We start from the raw sequence: 19,706 nt of genomic DNA, 5'->3' as shown, positions 1-19,706 counted from the left end.
AGTACGCTCACACATTTCACATCACTCACAGCGCGGGAGTTCCTGGCCTCTTTTAACACTTGTTTAGCAGCTTGAATCTCCTCTATCTCTCCGGCACCTCGTAACACACACACCTGCTGCTGGACACGCACGCAGAGGCGCTCCATCACCTTGGAAACAGACAGACGAGGGAGTGTTGAGAGCGCAATCATAAATAAAACACTCATAAACATACGGCAGGAGGAGGGAGTGATACCTGTTCGGAAGTGCTGGTGACCAGGCCCTGGTGCAGCCGCAGCGCCTGCCTCTGAGAGAAGCGCTGAGTCTGGTTGTTCCTCACCAGAGAGCGCTGGATCTGGGAGGCAGAAAAGTGAGGAAAATAAACACTAAAGAGGACAGACGGTAAAGACGAGGCGATGATGCAACAGACAGATTGTTGAGGAAATAAAGTGCAATAAAGCAGAGAAAGGGATGCAGGGAAGAGGCTGCTGTCTCATTTTGGTTTTCAAATGTCTTTGCCCTATTTCCCCAAAACCTCTCGAGGCTGAGATGTTTGTAGAATCCATCTTACGAACCCTCTTAAAACCTTTTTTTGTAGAAATGAACACAGTTCTCCAAGCAACTTCTTCCCACTTGAAGCTAACACCAGATTCTTTAAACTTCAAGTTTCTTTGCTGTTCTTTTGTTTTGGTTATCTACTTTTATTCTGATTACTCTACCGTTTATTGTAGCGTTTGAGGTTTCAAAGTGGGAACTGGCAAAAAGGAAAATATAATAATGAAACACTTATTACATTTACAGTCTAACAACTACAGAAATTACTGCTTCACTCATGGAGAAAGATGTAGGAAACTGGAGTTGTTCTCTTTGTATACGTTTGCGGCAGTATTACAAATAATCACAAACTGTAGATGAATTATTAACCTCCTATAGGAAAAATGTCACTTTCCTGAGGTTTCAGTTTCCATATATTTTTTTCTAAAAACAATGTTGTTTCAGTTCAAATGTGTACTTTTTCCAGCACAGTCTGCCTCCAAGCAAAACTGAATTGATCGAAGTTAACTTTCTTAAATGTACTTTAATATGAATCTTTAAGTGCAGCCAGCTATAAGCTCTGACCAATTATTGCCAATCAAGCTTCCTTTTTATAGTAAGCTGTTGTAATTATACAATTTTTTATTATATTATTTCCAAGACTTACATTTTACTCTCTGCTGCTTGTCTCCACTTTACAGAAAGTTTCAGCTCATAGTTTAGCTGTGCCGCTGCAGTTTTACTGTTTGGGCTCCCTCTCTCTGCTCTCAGTATTGTTTTTCAGCCGCAGCAGGCAGCTATTTAACGAATAAACACTCTATAAACCTAGTCTAGTCTACAATACCTCCTCAGACACATTTAGCAGAGTGCTGAATAAAACAGCAGAGCTTTTAGCAGCTAAAGAGCCAGTTATTTCCCACAGGAGTTGATAGCGACCAAAAACAGAGCCAAAAGAGATTCAATATGGGACACAATGTAATTTGATACGTTGTTATTTAAAAAATAAACGGTTGTAACTGCTTTAGGAAAACTTAAGATAGGTTGATGTAAAAGAAAAAAAACCTCTAAACGACCCTGTACGCCCAAAAATCATCTTGAACATCATGAGGCTGATGATCTGAGATGCTTTAGGGAAACAGGGCCTCTATACATTTCAGACACTTACAATGTTACATGTGGAAGTGTATTGATTTCTACTACAGCAGGTGGATTACTCAAGATGGGATATCCGGCAGATTTTACATGTTGTTGTTTGAAAAAATGAATCTATTCGGATACAGTTTCTTGGTCTGAAACCTCAAAGGGTGCTGGTATCTTGTCCAAAGCCATTGAAGAAAGAATGGTTCAAAAGCAAATGATTAAAAAAACGTATATAAGCTTAATCAAATCTCCCCGTTTTAGTTTATTCCGTTTCATTTAAGTTTCATTTCTGACAAGAACTGTTATAGTGGCTTGTCTCCGATTGCCAACCTTGGTCAGTGCCTGCTCTGTCCTCTCGGGCGCACTGCGGTACGCCTGGCTGATGTCACTTAGGGGTAGAGGCATGTACTGCAGGATGAAGTTACTTAGAGAGGAAGCAGGAAGAGGAAGGGACAGATGAAGGGTAAAGTTATTGAAAGAGACAGTAAATGACCACAGAGAAAAAATAAAGTAGGTTACAGATTCAAGGTTAGTTAAGGTTAATATCCCCAATGGACAGAGCTCATCTTAAAATATCCCTCCTATGCCATGCGACGAGTGAGTAATACTTTCATATTTGCAACCATATCATCCTTAGCCTAAAGGTAAGCCTGTACCATTTAGGATAGCAAAGCGAAAAGCAACAATTTTCTCCGTTGACAATGCAAATTTAAACATTCATCCACCCACCAATGTTTCAAAAGCTCTTAAAAAGAAGGAACATATATCACTGTTTCTAAATATGTTGATGTTTTAATGCTCTTACTGTTCAAGTGCTCTGGCAACATCTAGAAATCCTGCTGCGGAGGTGTTGTTGCGATCCCATGTCACACTCCTGCAGGGCAAAGTGGTGAGTTGCATGAATACAAATATTAATGCAAAGTTAATGTAACAAATAAATACACATTCTCTACATGTATTTCCCTTCACCTGAGCGAGGTGTTGATCTGCAGGGCTTTGCTCAGCATCTTGGCTCCGATGTCGTCCATGTTGTTCCCGCTCAGGTCTACTTTTTTCAGGCAGGTGTTGCTGCCCAGGGCGTTAACCAGAACCGTCCCCCGAGAGCGCAGGCGCGAGTCGATAAGGGACAGAGACTGCAGGGCCTGGAGAGGAAACAAAAGGTCAGTGTGTGTGTGTATGTTGGGGGGGTTGTGTAGGAATAAATAAAGTAGAGACAAATGTAACAGTGGAAAGAGAAGTGGGGCCGTGAGGTGAAAGTGTAGTGGTGAATTTACTGCACTGTAATGTGACTGCTCGCCAACATGACTTTACATGATGTAGCCTATGTATGAATTATTTACCATGAGTGTAGTGATATAGTCCCAAGGGTTACAGAAGCATTAAAAAGTAATGATACAGTGTCACATCTACAGTACAGTGAAACATAATGGAAAAATGATGTGTCCAGGAATCAAATCTTAAGTCAATTATATCTTTAATATTGTTTGCGTTCCACAATGGATGGATCTTTTCTGTGTCTTTGCAGTCGGATGATTTATTATTAAGTAAAACTAGTGGTACATTTGCATCATCCAGTACGTTTTCACGATTTCCTTTGTTATCACTCACACATTCCTCCTCCTGTATGAGTTGCACCAGCTTCTGCAGGGCTTCATCCAGAACCCTGCACACAAACAGAGAGACCACTGGATGAGTTTGCGCGAGTCATTTCCTGCTGCCGGCGGGCTGTCTTCCCGAGGAGCGGCAGCCTCTTATGAAAACGGAAGTCAAATCACATGCACGTATAAACTGGCATATCTATCGCACGCGGCCTCGTGTTCACGGACACACACGTGCACACAAAAACCTGTTAAATGACATGCCACACTTTAACCTGATTCCCAAACATTACAGAATACTAATCACAATAACATATTTTGCCATGAAATGTATACTTTTATTCTGGAAGAATGAACGTCCCCCAACATTTAAACTTTTCATTGATCAGATAACACATTTTTTACCGCTGGAGAAAATGACATTGGAAAAATATAATCGTGGACATATTTTTCAAGCTCTGTGGTTGCCATTGTTTTCTTATTTGTAAAATATATCTGAGATATGACCAGTGATGGAATGGTGCATTCTGTGGCTATTAGTCTTGACGGCCGGAAATACTACTTGTGGTGTTGTCATTGTCTACATTGTCGCTGTATTGTATAATTATTTGTTTGTTTTACTTTAATAAACAAATACATAAATAAAAATAAACCTGCAGCAAAGTGTGACACAGAGCACCGACAGCACCTGTTTTTGATGTTGAAGTTCTTGCCCAGGTGAAGGTGTTTGAGGGAGGGGTGTCTGGAGAGGGCCGGCAGTACTGTGAGCAAGTCTGCATCGAGACCTGTCATCACACACACACACACACACACACACACACACACACACACACACACACACACACACACACACACACACACACACACACACACACACACACACACACACACACACACACACACACACACACACACACACACACACACACACACACACACACACACACACACACACACACACACACACACACACACACACACACACACACACACACACACACACACACACATATATATAAAGCACAACATGGCTTGATTCATTAACATCCCACTCAAGCCTTGCCTGCCCTAGGACAAAGAGTCAAGGTCACATAGAGGTGTGGTGAAGCGTGCCACTGTACCGTTGTCTGAGATATCCAGAGTGCCGATAGAGGAGACCCTTGGGAAGAGCTCCTGGATTACAGCAGCTCCTGCAGACCTTAGCTGGAGAGAGAGAGAAATACAATGTAGGAAGAGAAAGAAAGAGATAAAGGAGAACCAAATATGCCATTTTATTGTTTAAGTCTTTGGTGAGTTCTTCTGTTTCTCCACATTGAGGCAGATTTACAAATGCCTTTTTTATGTGTCTGCAATATTATGGCAAATCTATCTCCTTACTGCAAGCACTGTGAAGGTGTGTTGCACGGTATGCTCTGCCTTGCCTGTGATCTGCAGCAGCTCTGCTCAGTGGTAGGGAAAACATATTTTGTTGACTCAGCGCTTTTTAAACAAATAAATATAGAAATATCCTATTAAGCTAGAGCTATTTTAATCATCAAAGCTTTGGGTGAGCATTAACAGGAAGTGATAGGAAGTTGGAAATAATTGTATAGAACTGCTTAGTAGTAAAATTGGCAAGTTAAAAAATATGCAAATTAAAAAGTATGGGGCAGTAAAACCAGGCATCTCTCCTTAACTCACTAACTAAACTAGGTAAGTACAACCTAAATCAGATTCAAAATGAAAATGTCGCTCACACATTCAGCATAGGTAAATTGAAAATTCAGCTGACATTACTCCTGTGGTCTTTTTATTTGAATAAAGTAGTTCTACAGAAATGTTTGCAATGGGGGATAATCTGAATCAAAACTCTTCCCCTTGCCAGTGAGGTGAATTAATATGAGATTAAATAAGGCCCAATAACACATTTACACAAGTAAATACAAGTGACTGTAGTCATTGTAGCTGTACTTTTATCACCTATATTAAAAAAGCTTATATTCAAAACTCTGAATGCTGTATAATGAATGAAATAAATTGTACAAATTGTATCAGCTGTGAAGATCTGTGGCCTTCACTTCAGCTGTGAAAGCAGCGCCAAGCATTGTACTTGTGACTTGAATGTGTCGTCTGATGTGTGACTTCAGTGCCAATCAGAGTGTGGGAACTTTGTGTTTCAGACATAGCTTAGAGCTTTGTTTTACCTCACAATTTCATTCAGACTTTATGCTTTTCTACAGCTACAAACCTTTTCATCACATTCATAAACCTGAATGTCTCGTATATTTCTTTATACAGGATACAATGAGTGACATACCAGATTCTTTGAAATGTTTTTCACAAGGTAACAATCTTATTTACTCTTGTATGAGCCCACATGATGAACTCTTGATTTTAAATACTTCAAACAAGCTTAAACTGCAGTTAGATGAGGAGGAAATACGGCGCTATCCCTTTAACTTCAGCTTAGAGCCCCATGCAGATAGAGGTGAACTCTTACCTCACAGCCACTGATGTCGAGATGAAGGTCATTGATATGAGGATTGGAGGTTAACCCTGTTAGGAGAGCTCTGTGGAGACAGGAAGGACAGAAGTGAAAGACGGGGAACAGATAAGGAGTGGAAACTGCAGATATTCATGTCCTTGAATGTGGAAGGGTTTAGATAAAAGGAAACAGATCTGGATGGAGTTTGAGAGGTGACATGGCGAGTACCTCAGAACATCAGGGGGCAGCTTCATAGAGGCCATGCTGACATAAGTGAGGCTGAAGGCCGAGCTGAAGAACTGACTTAACAGCGGCAGCGTGTCCTTCACTTTCCTAGTGCATATAAAAAAAAAGACAGTGGAGATTAGGAGGGAATGAGGCCGCCACACAGAAGAGGTTAGGTCACATTGTTGACATGGTGGTTAAATACGAGAGCAGAGCTGAGAGTAGAGCACTGACACTGAATGGGAATCAGAGTGACTATTGCTTTGGAGTAAGAGGGCGGTGGAGCAAGTGGGGTCAAATGGTAGATAGCTTCTGCATAAATATTCATGAAACTTATCTATGCACAGCGCCAGGAGTTCTGGTTCGAAGCGTCAGCAGATGAAGAACAATGTACCCACAAAGCTCATTTCTGAATTCCCATTAAGCAAGAGATGAAGATAAAGATGAAAAAAGAAAGTGGTATTAAAGGAGAATGAAAGATAAGAGCATTTACTGTGAAATAAGGATGATATATTCCCAGATTTGGATTGGCAGCTGCCTTTATTGTTTAGGTAATCTTTAAGATATGACTAACCTGTGGGAGAAGGAATTTTTGGAAAGATTCAGAAAGGAAAGATCAGCGCAACATCCCCTCAGAAGAGCCCCAAAAAGCTGCATGAGACACAGGGTGGAAACGGTTAATCAAGGCTGAGCATAGCGCAGAGAGAGAAATGCATTTATTTTAAACGTTGCACATAAACATTGGATCGTTTCCAGACATTAAATACTTACCGAGTCCACAGAGCAATCTGTGCCTGACAGATCCAAATGGACCAGGCAGTTGGGCTGAGACAAGAACAGATACAAGTTCTGGAAATAGAAAAGAGAGGAAGTCATATTAAGCATGAAAAGTGGTGTGTAAATATAGTTTTTATTTCCACATTGGTTGTGCTTTCTGACCGAGGAATCCTCCCCCGAGAGGACCCCGGGGTTCTTGCTCAGGTCAAGGTGCAGGAGGGAGTTAGAGTATTCATCGCTGGAGCACAGAGCCTGAGAGAGAGACACTACTCCTGAGAGACGGATGAAAAGAAAAAGAGAGGGATGAGACGGGGAGGAAGTAGTACAATATTAAAAGAAGGGAAACACTCAACACATTTTATTCCTTTACATAATACATACACATCTACAGCAGCGGGTATCAATGGCTGTAATGGGAAGCAGTGCATAGTGTCTCCCTGCTTCAATGTAATATTTAAATTCTCGGCTGGGTACAAGCTAAGATGAGACGGTAACAGGAGGCTTGCTGCCTGCGGGGCAGCGCAAGACATCAAAAGTCAATATGGAGTCATAACAGGACCAACACATGAAACACAGCTCAACAGGAGGGAGAATCATCTGGGGCTTTGGGGGCTTTATACTGCTGCATTTATATCTAACCAGAGCTGTTGAGTCATCCACCGCTTCAAGAAGTCTGTTACAGGCTTAATATCCCACATGTTCCACCTGATTTTGGTGAGTTGTTGAATTTTGGCAACACGTTCTGACTTTATTGAACCATTAATAGAAATAAAATGGAGAGAGGCAGGCTCAAACCTTTGGAGGTGAGCGAAGTCTTGGAAAGGTTGAGGAGACGAAGACCCTTGCTGAGGCGACACACCTGCTGAATTAAGTTGGACACTCCTGCAGCATGCATACAAAAGAACAATTAGTTAAAGAAGACATTACAACCATACTTGATGAGTGAATTAGACGACCAAAGAGAAGTGAATGCCTTTGCACCTTGGTTATCCAGAGAGTTGTGGGCCAGGTTGACGGAGTGGATGACAGAGGAAGGGTTCTCTGAAAGAGCAGCTGACATCTTCTGTGGGAAGTCCCTGTAAAGTAAACACACACAACAATTTAAAGTGACATTGTAGAGATTTAGCATTCATCTTTCATATAGACTTCCAAAGGATAGATTTAAAAAGGAAGAGTTCCCATCTTTGCATCAGAGATATTATGTTTCATGCAGATATAGTGCAAGTTCTAAAAACCTCAGACACTTCCCATAATGCAGCTTAATAGAGATGTTCATTGGAGCCGCCTGAATGGTAAATCTTCACATCTTTCAAAACCCAAAGTTTCTAAAGTGGGCTTTGTTAAAACTAGAAAGTCTCAAACCCTCTGAGATTTGTCAGACTTCAGAGAGCTTCGTTCAAAGCCCCAGACACTTCATACAACTGTTTTCACAGACTGAGTAGTTCTCCTGTGAGTTGATAGAAGATTAAATGGATGAAAAAAATCAAGAGAGGTAACAAAAAAACGTACGATTTTAACCCAGCATTCTCCAGAGTGATCTCCTCCAGGCTGGATGATTTGCTGACCGTGTGCAGGACCTGCTCAGTGACCTCTGACCCCTGAAGGAAAAAGTAAACATTATAACTAAACATTGCACTTGTTTCAGCTCTACGCCACTTTTATCCAATCCAACTTTATTTATATAGCACATTTAAACAACAGCGTTGACCAAAGTGCTGTACATCAATAACTATATAAAAAGCAGCATAAATACATTTAGACAAAACCGATAGGACAACAAAACAATGTAATGTAAAAGCACGAGACAATAAAACCATACTTATAGCCAGAGACTGAAAAACTCTCATACACAATGTGTACATTTAAAAACATGTGTACATTTAAAAACACAACAATATAGAAAACAATATAATATAGAATATAGAAAACCGTCTTATTTGTGGTCTGCAAAAGCATGGGAGAACAAGTAGTAGTTGTAATAACTCAACAGTTCATACTTACTATCCGCAGGTCTTTGCAGTACAGCTTAGTGAACCAGGTGTTGTATGCCATCGATGCAACAATAACCGCCAAATCTCTGAAATAGATCCAAACTGAAGTGAGTGAGGCGCCATATTATACAGTTTATAGTGTCTGACCGCTCTTCGTCCCTCACCTGCTCTCCAGGTGGCTGAAGTCCAGCAGGTTGAACTCTCGGCTGTCCTGGGAGTGATAGATGGTGTCCACATCCTAGGAGCAACATTACCCATGAGCCTGTTTGCTGCAGTATATGACCCCCTCATTTAGTGCACAGTGCTGTACGTAACACTCAAAAGCACTCACAGCGACACAGGCACAGTCCCACAGCTCTTACCCACTGCACTTCCTCCTTGCAGCTGATGCCATTATAGTCGCACAGAGCGGCGTATGTCTCCGAGAAGCCTCCTGAGAGGGGCAGGCAGTTGGAAAAACAAGAGGCAGAAATATGAATCTGAGAGGATGTGAACAGCTGCTTCCTTGAACTACAACAAGAGAGAAAAGGCAGGAAAATGCACAAAGAAACATTTGTCCAAATTATCAATCTTTTATTTCTGTGACAGAGCACTTTAAAAAGAGCATCTGGGACACCATTTGTGAAATGTGTGAGCCAACTTCCTCTACAGGCTGCCAATTGTTTTGCATTTGCCCCTAATCGGTGTGTGTGTGTGTGTGTGTGTGTGTGTGTGTGTGTGTGTGTGTGTGTGTGTGTGTGAGTGTGTATGTGTGTATGTGTGGCCTAGCATTACTATACTTGTGGGGACCTAAATCTGTTTACACAGTCACATATGGGGACTCGCCTCCCTTATGGGGACAAATTGGAGGTCCCCATAAGGGGAATCATTAATTTTAGGGTGAAGACTTGGTTAGGTTTAGGATTAGGGTAAGGGTAAGGGTAAGGGTTAGGTTAAGGTTAAGGGTAAGGGTTAGGCATGTGTTGCTTATGGTTAAAGTTAGGATAAGTCTCCAGGAAATGCATGTAAGTCAATGTAATGTCCCCTGAAGTGATGTTTACATGGTATGTGTGTGTGTATGTGTATGTGTGTGTGTGTGTGTGTGTGTGTGTGTGTGTGTGTGTGTGTGTGTGTGTGTGTGTGTGTGTGTGTGTGTGTGTGTGACTGCATGTGTGTAAATTCCCAGGTTTGATGATAGTGTGTATTTTACCACACGCCCTCTGAGTCTCCACTGAAGTCTCTGAGCTGGGTGAATACTTCCTGCTGCCCTCAGAAAGGTCACTGTCTGAATGACAGATGGAAGGGCTTCAAAGATAAAAGAACAAAAGGTTTGGAATAATTTACTTCAGATTATTTCATTCATAAAGGTGAATTAAAGATACAAACTCTCTGACATGTGATCTGCTGTATTCAGATATGTTTTCTTGTGATACTTACGCAAAAATGGAGTTGTTGAATATTCGAGACAGAGCGTAATTAATATGGCTGACCACATGATTGAGGTGGTCACGTGACTCAAACCTCAGGGAGTAGCTGGTCTTGTCAGTGTCGATGATAACCTGCACAGAAAAGGGAAGAGTAAGGGACTGTATGAGATGTATTATGGTAAGGAGGGGGTTTATCTTATATTTCACTTTATAAAAGCAACACACCGCCCATCATTACGGCCCGTCCACACAGCGGCGTGCGTTGAAGCTTCCAACGCTTCTGCCCATTCACTTTGAATGGAGTGACGTCACTTTTAGCCGAAGCGGAGCGTTGCTGGCATGGCTCGCTGCAAAAGTTGAGCAATGTTCAACTTTTGACGCCTCGGCAGAAGCGTCAGCCAATCGAATCATATGCCAGTACAAGCTCTAGCCAATCAAACCGCTGCTTGTGTATCAGGGGCGGGAGATTCATGTGATTGGTTGTTGGTCGAGTGTCAGACACGCCCGCCGGCAAGCGTCAACGCACGCCGCTGTGTGGACGGGCCGTTACTTGTATATTTTGAATCCTCCCCTTGACTTACTTTATGAAAAGTACAAAACTCTCTCTTCCTAAAGTACAGTACTGAGTTTGACAAATACAAAATAATACAATCTAATACAAATTAAAACTATTTTTATTAATCGATATAGCCAATAATTAGTTTATTATAAATTGAATATAAAATAGCTATTTTGGGATTATTCAAGCAACTCTCTGTTTTAGAATAAAAATATTAAATAACAGCTCAGCTTCAAGGGGGAACTTCAAATGATCATGCAGACTATTACATTTGTATGATATGTATATAAATATGATATGTATATGGCTGTATACGATAGTGGAGTGTGATGGGGAAATCTGGCCCTAAACATTGAGATTGAATACTGATGTCCTCTGCATATGGCAGAGTGCAGCTTAATGACCTGTGGTGCACACTAAAGCCATCATTTGTGACAACAAAAGCTACAATATAAGCGTTTTCTTCCCTAATATGTCCCTAAGCAGTTAGTCTTGTTGCTGACACAATCAACAACAGAAGAGAAGCCCATTGAATCTCACTGTAGTTGCTTCGACCAGTTCTTTAAATGCCTTTTGTCATTTCTTGAAGGCCAAAGTGATGTAACCACTCTATTATACAATTGTTCACACAAACAATACGCTGTGACAGTGGAGCTGAGTGCGTACAGAGTTCAGGAATATTTTTTACCTGGTGATCAGGGTGGGAATTCAAAGCTCGAATCTCCAAGAAGTTGAATGTGGATTCCACCTGTTCGGATACAGTCGACAAATTAAAGATCTCAGCTGGCAATTTGAAAGAAAAAGCTTCATACTGCACAGCTAATGGAGACAGAGAGGGGTAAGAAGTACCTTAGCGGGAGTCTTTGGAGCCAGGAAATAAAGACGCCATGTTGTGAGGACCTAAAAAAGTGAGACTGTAAGTGTGACTGAAAGTTCACGGCAATTCTCCCAGGAGTTTCCATGGTAATGATGAGAGGGAACAAATTCAGTTTCATATTCATGTATTGATTCAGCTAAAAGCTCTCTGCATCAGAGATACTGTAGGTTGTCTAACATTAACGGATTGAGATAACGGCATGTTGCAACATTTTAATCACATTCTAATACTAGATGTAATTTAGTTAGCAGTACATTACGTCTCCTGTGCAAACATGATCTCATGCAATATATTAGATTTAAGTCATGCAGTGTGGCTTTGGCCTCAGCAGGCAATCATTTCTGCTCATTCAGCATCTCCCCAGATCTTTCATATCAGAATTTAAAGGAAAGGACCCCCTTTTGTCCGGAGTAAATTATGTTTTCCTTCACATCTCGATTCTGCTCCGGAGCCAGAAATGCCGGTCATGCTGGGTCAGGATGCCAAATTAGCACATTTTGCTACACTACCTCTGCTAATTTGCCGTCTGCGTCATAAGAGGCGAGCGTGGGATATTTTTTTTTTAGCGCAATGTAAAGTTGATGTGAATTTGGACCCGGCTGGTAATTTAATAGCAAACTGAGTTTGATTTTAATCTCAATCTGAAAGACCACATGCAGTTTTTCCATGCCTGTATCCACTTATTCCCAGCATGGAAACGTGTGTCATGCAACTGTTGGATAAATCTGATTCTGCTCCTGATGCTTGTTCATGAGCAGCAATTTATTTTTGTTGCAAGCACACCCTATAAAGAACCTTGAACCCTAAACAAGTCTGTGTCTCTCTCCATCACGGTAAACAAAGTGCAGGGATTGTTTGGCTTTTCGCTGCTCTCCACTTCTGCCCTTGGCTCTTTTTCTTCTCCTCTTCTGCTCCGTCACTCCCAATCATTAACTCCATTCTCCTCTATGGCTCTGGTAAAAACACTCCCTCAGGACAGAGCCCCCCCTCCACGTGTCTCTCCCCAATGAAGAGTGGTAATTAAATTAGAGCTCTCCCACTCCAATGTTGTGTTTTTTGGAGAGAGGAGCTTGACACAGGCCTGTCGGAACCCCACACCGACGGCCCCACATACCCACGCAGCATGTGAGGTGTCGGAAATGAAGTCACTCAAACATGTGTGAGAGATGGCGGGAGAGAGAGGAGGTTCTGCAATCACTACAAAGACTAACTGAAGGAATTGATTAAGACCAGATTGCATCACATTACGGGGAATTAGTTTAGAGAGCGTAAGAGTAAACAGGAGTAAATCATGCTGATGCAGCATGAGAGAGAGAGAGACGTATCCGAGTATCCCACATCAAAGAGAGACCACACAAACATCAGGCTTATGGCGGTGTAAAATTAAGCAAGAGGGCTGAAACAGGACAGATAGTCTAATCTTCTCTTGTTTGACGCCTCTGTAAGAAATCAAGATAAACTCATGAAACCTACAGTGACAGATCTCAACCTGAACAAAGCTTCGATGTAAAACCTTAACACGTTTAAGCTCAGCTTTCCTTCAAAAATGTAACCCTGCACGTTTGATCATGCTCCAATCTCTTTTCCGTCCTCTATGCACACCCAGCAGGAGCAAGGACTCTTTCCAGTTCAGCTTTTAAGAAGGAGCAGTAAATGAGACGTGGATTAGAAAGATGTTCCCGACAGATAGACATGTCAAAGAAGTATCTGAATATCAAAGACTGAACATGCAATAACTCTCCTCCTCATCACACGATGAATCATTAAAGCATCCATTGAGTCGAGGGACAACTGTGTTAAAACTACACTGACTTCCTGCCTGGGAATCGGAAAATATCTTGCTTATACAGATTTGCTTTATTTGCTGCACTTATAGGAGTTTTCAATCAATAAAAGCTGTGGTACTGTATATACACAGTATGTTATCTGTGTGTGCTTTCGTGCACAAGTCCACTGCATTCTGCAAATAAAAGCTTCCTCCTTTTGGGGTCCTATAAGACTTCTGGTCCATAATGTAAGAGCTGATTGCCCCAGATTTATCCAGATAGCTGGCTGAGCTTCACTCACTCAAAAAGAGACTTCACATCTCTGTCCCATATTCTCTGATGAAAGCACCCCAGAATCAAAGGCTGTGAGCTGCTTGGCCCCCCCACTGCCTCCACAGTAGACACGGAGGTATGCAAAGCCGCTCCCACAGATACTATCCAATATTCATTCTGCCAGCAACAGCAGCAGCAGCAGCAGCAGCAGCAGCAGCAGCAGCAGCAGCAGCAGCAGCAGCCATAGAAGAGAGCGGACAGTTATCATGCAGTTTGTTAATGATGTGCACAATCAGAGCCTCTACCTGTGCTGTCCTTGTTGTCAACACTGTGGCTGAGATCAATTAACACTCCAGATATCTGATAGCACATGGTGCAGGTATCAGACTGCTTTAAGGGCTATAGAATACATTATTCTACATCAGAAACCTAGTGTTAGTGTTCAACAGAGACCCATTCAAACCCCTCAGTGAACAGACGGAAAGCAGCCGCTTACCAGTATCCTGTCCTCTGTTTTTCCATTTTTGGCGTCAAGCTTGATTCCATAAATAAACTTGATCGATGATTTATCGATAATCTTCTTGATACTTTCTGTGGATGAAAAAGTAGAAAAATAAAAGTTAGAAATATATGATTTGGACTCAAATAAGAAGAGATATGTTTACTGTAGTTTATCTACCTGCTGTCTGCAGATTGATTTTCATATCTCGTCATAATTGATTTCCAAGTAAAGTGAAAACAAACTTAAAAACACTACAACATATTGTATAGTACATGGTGTAAAACAGGCAGTGTTTCAGGTATTAAGTTACTGACCATTAACTGCAATGTATCTGGTTGGAGACCGGCCAGTGATGTGGATGAATATTCCCCATCTATCTTTAGCTCATTTCTTGTCATCTTAATACAGTCAAACTTCTAATAAAAGCCATTCAATGCTCCAAAAATGGTTCAAAAGCATCCAAATGACCAATTTGGTAATTTCACATCAAATTAAATTAGTAAAAGTCAAACTGTACTCTAAATCCCCTTAACCTCGGATGTAGAGCTCTGTATTTATTTGTTTATCCAAAGGAAATGTCAATCTTATCATTTGAACAGCATTGTGGCATTTCAGATGATACAATAATCAAATTAACTCTTGTGTCTGATTTGATCCTGATGATTTTAAATACGTTACAACCCTCTTCCATGCAATACAATTCAATCTGCATGTTACTCTGAATTGACCAAAAATGACCAACATTTGGTGGGAACAAGTCTGGATTGTATGGCTGACACACAGATTGACTTAAGAAATACAACAGTTATGTTCCTCTGTATCACTCAATGAGTTCTGCCCAGTGCATTCACAGATATACTCTATATCTATCAAAACTATTCACAACATGCTTTAGTGTCATTTTCTTCCTAATGAGAGCAAATGACACATAGGAGCAACAGTGTTTATGATTCACTGAGAGCTGTTCCTGACAAACAGCATCACTGTCAGTGCTGTGACCCCTAACCTATACGGCACAAGCACTGCCTGTCGTGCCACAGGAAGAGTCTCACCCGGGTGGGACCACACGGCAGTGACACATCACAGACACATATAGTCGCTAGCAGGAACTATGATTCAGCCTCTCCATTACTGAGGCTGCACAGCTTTCCAGACTGATGGGTTTATGAGAAAATCAATACTAAAGCCAAGATGCTGGGCTTTGTTAGTGGTGTTGATAAAGTCACACTGGAGAGAAAGGCTATACGTTTCCCCTTGTTTCAGCAGTGTTTATCCATCTTTAGGTGCACATAACTCTTATATATTAAACCTCCTACTCCACTATATTTGTCTATAATACTTACTTTACAGAAGAAGATTTTACAAAACAAAATATAACATTGATAATAATTGTATAATCTCATATTATAGAAACTGACAGGGTCCATTGTGCTACAAAAATGGAAACATATTTGACACACAATACATATACTTAACACTCTTGTACTTTTTGAAGTTATGACTTTAATTAAAAAAAAAGTTATTGTAGCATTTCTTCTTTTAGATCATAAGTAAAAATAAGAATACCTTTCCTCTTTTAAAAAGTATATTACAGTAGGTGGTATGTTACAAGACAGATTGGGCGTACTCTCCGAGCCTAAAAAAGAAAATACATTTGCTGTAAAATAACAAGGACCACAAGATTAGTTAATACAGTTAATCTGATTAAATCTGAAACGGAATAAAGGCTACACTCTAATAATAATCTATCCAGATCTGAACTCAGGTCATAAGGTTGTTTAGGGCCCCCAGCAGTGCTCCTCCTGTCAGTCAGTGCAGTAGGTGCACGAGGAGGAGGTGCAGCCGCCCGGCAGGTGACTGAAGGAGGAGGCATGGACCCCAGTGGATTAATCATCATCACAGTGCGCCTAATAGAGCCATTAGGAGTAATTAACGCAGCAGTAGAGTCATTGATACCCACGAGCATGTGTTCAGTGTGTGCGCGTGCGTGTGCGTTGCTGTGCTGTGACTTTGGCATGTGTAAACTGTTGCTGTTTGAGATAAAAATCCTAAATATTTGTGCATTCTGTCGCGGGTTGGTTTAGCTTATGCATTTTTGTTGGCAAGATACAGTGAACATCTGCCTCCATCAGTGCCTCTCTGTTCACTTTCGCACGCACACACGCACGCAATCACTAGCCTATAGCACTCTGGCTGATTAGGCAGCAGAAAAACAAAGATAAAACACTCCAGGGGTGAGGTTTACAGAGGGAATCCTATTCTGAGACAGGTTTCTTGGTAAAAAAACAAAACATGCAACATTTAAATCGCTTTGAAACCAGTACACACCATAATTCCCACAACGCCCCTTTTCCTCTCTGGCCTAAGGCTGGGCTTTTCAATACCTGATTTCCCCCGAGGGAGCACATGTAAAACAAGCTATAGCTCCCCTTCACTGTAAATTATTCATCTGCACAATAACTGATTGCACCATGAAGGACAAAGCCGTCCCGGAAAGCCACAGGACGGAATGTAAAGGTATAGCTCCTCACTATCCTCCAATGCGTCTGCTCGGTTTGCAGACGCGCGGAGAAAAAGCATCCCAACATAACGCAGACACGCCGAGGGTGTCCGCGGTTACAACCTGCAACAAGACACAACACGGAGCCAAAATAACCGGACAGCAGTCGTTACCCACCTGTGATTTCTTTGCTCACACTCACGAAACCAAAAGCAGTGATCTCTTTAGAAGCCATGTCTGATCCTCTCTCCTATTGCAACCCCTCCTCCTCCTCTCTCTCTCTCTCTCTCTCTCTCTCTCTCTCTCTCTCTCTCTCTCTCTCTCTCTCTCTCTCTATCTCTCTCTCTCTCTCTCTCTCTCTCTCTCTCTCTCTCTCTCTCAGAAATGGACAAAACGGATGGTCTCTCTCCCAAGCATTCCAGCAGAGCATCCGACTGCCCGACGCGCTTCCTGGAAGAAACCCTGTGAATGTAGGGAGGCTGGATGTGGGAGCGACGGGAGGTGGAGGGAGGGGCAGAGTGATGAGGAGTGGGCGGGGATCCGAACGATAATGAGCAAGCCGTGGTTACCTGGGGATGCTGTGTTTGTATTTGAATATAATGAACAACATTTATAATCAATCGTATGGCCTGCATTATTCTTTTAAATAAGTGTACAAAATGTCATGACCCTCCATCCAATTGTTGTTGTGACTCATTCAAAAATATTCTAACCTCATGCCAGGAAATTCACAAAGTAAATAGAGTATATCATTTGGAAACCCTGAATGCCTATCCATTCAGTAGGCTACTTAAATATTTTACAGGATAGCTGAAAACATGTAGTACCTGATGATGGCGTTAGCAGATAATTCAGAGGATGACCAACATAATTGGAATTGGCAATTGATTCGTCTGAACCAAAGTGGCGAAGAGACTTAAACACAGTGAAAGACGCATGCCGCATGGACTGGGTTTTCTTCCCTTACCAAAACTTAACCCTTAGATGAATAAGTGGGTCTTTCTTGACCCGGTGAGGTGGTTTTCTTAGAGTATCTTTGTCATTACATTTTTTTTATCATTTCATATTCCAGCTATTCCTCAAAAAACATGTTTTGGATATCATGCCATTCAAATTTTTAATTGACAGTTTATACATTTTAAGACATTTTTGTTTTTGTACTACTACCGCAAAAATGATGCATAAAATAAAATAAAATTCTAAATATAAAATATTTATAGTGTGAACCAAAATATAATACTAAATATTATACAAGTGATTTTTCTTAACCAAAATGACAAAAATGGCATACAAACACATATTATTCTAATACGGGTCCTTTTTGACCCACTTGTGGAAGGTCCAGTCACTCTAAGGTTAATCTAATTGTAGTTGATTGAACTCAACTAAATTAAGTTAAAAAGCACCCTGAACACAAAATGGGCATCAGCTCCAAGTATTGGAAAGCAGTTCAACTTCTTTATTTCTAATAACAATTGACATAAAGGCTGTCAATGACAATCTTTAGTCCCAGGCTTAAGCGGGATGTACAGTAGCATCATAATAAGAGACTAAAGTAATTAGCAGGTCACATTTACTGTTTGTGCCACACACGATTGGATTCCAGGGATATCAGAGAGGCAGACCTTTTTTACAAAAAAAACTGTAAAACTGCATGTCAAATGTAAATTGGTTTTATTGCAGTTTGGGATCATACATCTACTTTTGCGCCTGACCCTGGTTTATGTTGTCTAATGGCTCCGCCTGTTAACATCTAGCCAGAGGAAGGAAATGTCTCCACCAAGATGACCATCTCTGTCTGTGGTTTACTTTGATAGTCAGTCGAAACTCCCCAGAAGAGAGACTATTATTTTCGGTCTCAAAGCCTCTAAAATAAAAATGCCTGTGGAAAAACTGACTATGGAATTCTGAAACAAACAGCATTTTAAGAAATCATTATTTTTGTACTTTTTATGAAGTCACATCGGAACTGCACTTCAGATTTCGGACAGGTGACAGAATGAACATCCTCCTAACCTCCTCACTGCTGGGTGAGTGTCTGATTTACACACACCTGCCTCTTTTTAATCCAGTGAATGGCTGCACTAGACTGGCATCCACTGGGAATAATACAAATAGATATATTTTATATTCGATTAAAGAAAATCTTCTACGGGTGGACAGTAGAAAATGTCTGCAACAGCTGCCAGAGAAGTGCTGACTTCGAGCCAAAGCCGTACTCTATCATTTGATGCAGATATCTGTCTCTCAGATAGTTTTGCAGGGTAATACATTTTACTGGGTTGCTGTTAGTCTGCAGCTGTGAGTTTCAGACAGTGCTACATTAAAATGATGTGCACAAGACAGAATCAGGATAGGGCTAATGGAAATGATTTGGACAGGAATGCAAAGTCACTGTGTTTCCTTTTCTATTCTTGAAAGCCATAAATTATGTTGAAAAACGGACTCTAGTGTAGGTTTCACTGTGTGTGTGTGTGTGTGTGTGTGTGCGCGTGCGTGCGTGTGTGTGTGTGTGTGTGTGTGTGTGTGTGTGTGTGTGTGTGTGTGTGTGTGGGGGTAACTAACAGGATGATACAGCAAATGTGTTTACATTCTCTCTGTTCCCATGGGGATGAATACTGTCTAAACAGTCTCATTAAGGCATAGGAAGCTCTCCCCTCTGTCTCACTGTGTGGCAGCGCTGCCTTTGAGTGTGTGTTCGTGTTTGATGTGAGGAATGTAGCTCGGTGTGTTTGTGTCAAATATGTATATATTGTTGTTATTTCTAAGAAACAAAAGTTGGATTCTGCCCGTAGAGATGAACTGTGTTGAAACTCTACTTAATACTGTCTTAGTTATATAATCCAAAGTCATCAATGGACCATAGCCCACTATCTGGCGTGCCGCCAGGTGGAAACAAACCATCTGAGCTGCCTGTGGCATTCCTGTTAATACATTTTACTCCTGATTGGCAGAACACACTGAAGACTACAAATACTGTACCCAAAATTCCACTACTCTACAGGAACAAGCTGTGGTAGCATATGAGGACATAAGGAGAATGTGTCACAATGTCACAATGTGTGAAATAATGTCTCTGTATTTCAGGTGTAGCTGCAGTTGTTCTCCAAGCTGC

The 19,706-nt window shown here is 41.3% G+C and overlaps 1 protein-coding gene across 3 annotated transcripts in view; it reads right to left on the bottom strand.

Annotated features, from left to right (window-relative positions):
• LOC117445096 (capping protein, Arp2/3 and myosin-I linker protein 3-like) overlaps positions 1 to 16,858 on the bottom strand; it is a 29,700-nt gene extending 12,842 nt beyond the window's left edge. For all 3 annotated transcript variants that reach the window (XM_034080503.1, XM_034080504.1, XM_034080505.1), the window contains exons 1-25: positions 16,769 to 16,858; positions 14,086 to 14,180; positions 11,523 to 11,573; positions 11,362 to 11,421; positions 10,125 to 10,246; positions 9,898 to 9,992; positions 9,071 to 9,141; positions 8,873 to 8,946; positions 8,719 to 8,794; positions 8,227 to 8,315; positions 7,699 to 7,793; positions 7,513 to 7,599; positions 6,880 to 6,989; positions 6,712 to 6,789; positions 6,515 to 6,591; positions 5,944 to 6,048; positions 5,731 to 5,800; positions 4,373 to 4,454; positions 3,940 to 4,036; positions 3,262 to 3,316; positions 2,623 to 2,795; positions 2,459 to 2,527; positions 1,984 to 2,077; positions 236 to 334; positions 30 to 149 (exon numbers count right to left, since the gene is read on the bottom strand). In XM_034080503.1, the coding sequence (XP_033936394.1) occupies positions 30 to 149; positions 236 to 334; positions 1,984 to 2,077; positions 2,459 to 2,527; positions 2,623 to 2,795; positions 3,262 to 3,316; positions 3,940 to 4,036; positions 4,373 to 4,454; positions 5,731 to 5,800; positions 5,944 to 6,048; positions 6,515 to 6,591; positions 6,712 to 6,789; positions 6,880 to 6,989; positions 7,513 to 7,599; positions 7,699 to 7,793; positions 8,227 to 8,315; positions 8,719 to 8,794; positions 8,873 to 8,946; positions 9,071 to 9,141; positions 9,898 to 9,992; positions 10,125 to 10,246; positions 11,362 to 11,421; positions 11,523 to 11,573; positions 14,086 to 14,180; positions 16,769 to 16,826 (2,202 nt within the window). In that variant the 5' untranslated portion in view covers positions 16,827 to 16,858. The remainder of the gene's footprint in view (positions 1 to 29; positions 150 to 235; positions 335 to 1,983; positions 2,078 to 2,458; positions 2,528 to 2,622; positions 2,796 to 3,261; positions 3,317 to 3,939; positions 4,037 to 4,372; positions 4,455 to 5,730; positions 5,801 to 5,943; positions 6,049 to 6,514; positions 6,592 to 6,711; positions 6,790 to 6,879; positions 6,990 to 7,512; positions 7,600 to 7,698; positions 7,794 to 8,226; positions 8,316 to 8,718; positions 8,795 to 8,872; positions 8,947 to 9,070; positions 9,142 to 9,897; positions 9,993 to 10,124; positions 10,247 to 11,361; positions 11,422 to 11,522; positions 11,574 to 14,085; positions 14,181 to 16,768) is intronic.
• Between the last annotated feature and the right edge of the window lie 2,848 nt (positions 16,859 to 19,706).

This window comes from Pseudochaenichthys georgianus, chromosome 4 (assembly GCF_902827115.2).
Source record: "Pseudochaenichthys georgianus chromosome 4, fPseGeo1.2, whole genome shotgun sequence".
Classification (NCBI taxonomy): Eukaryota; Metazoa; Chordata; class Actinopteri; order Perciformes; family Channichthyidae; genus Pseudochaenichthys; species Pseudochaenichthys georgianus.
The sequence above is the reverse complement of the archived record's forward strand: the minus strand, read 5'-3'. Positions and strand labels throughout refer to the sequence as shown.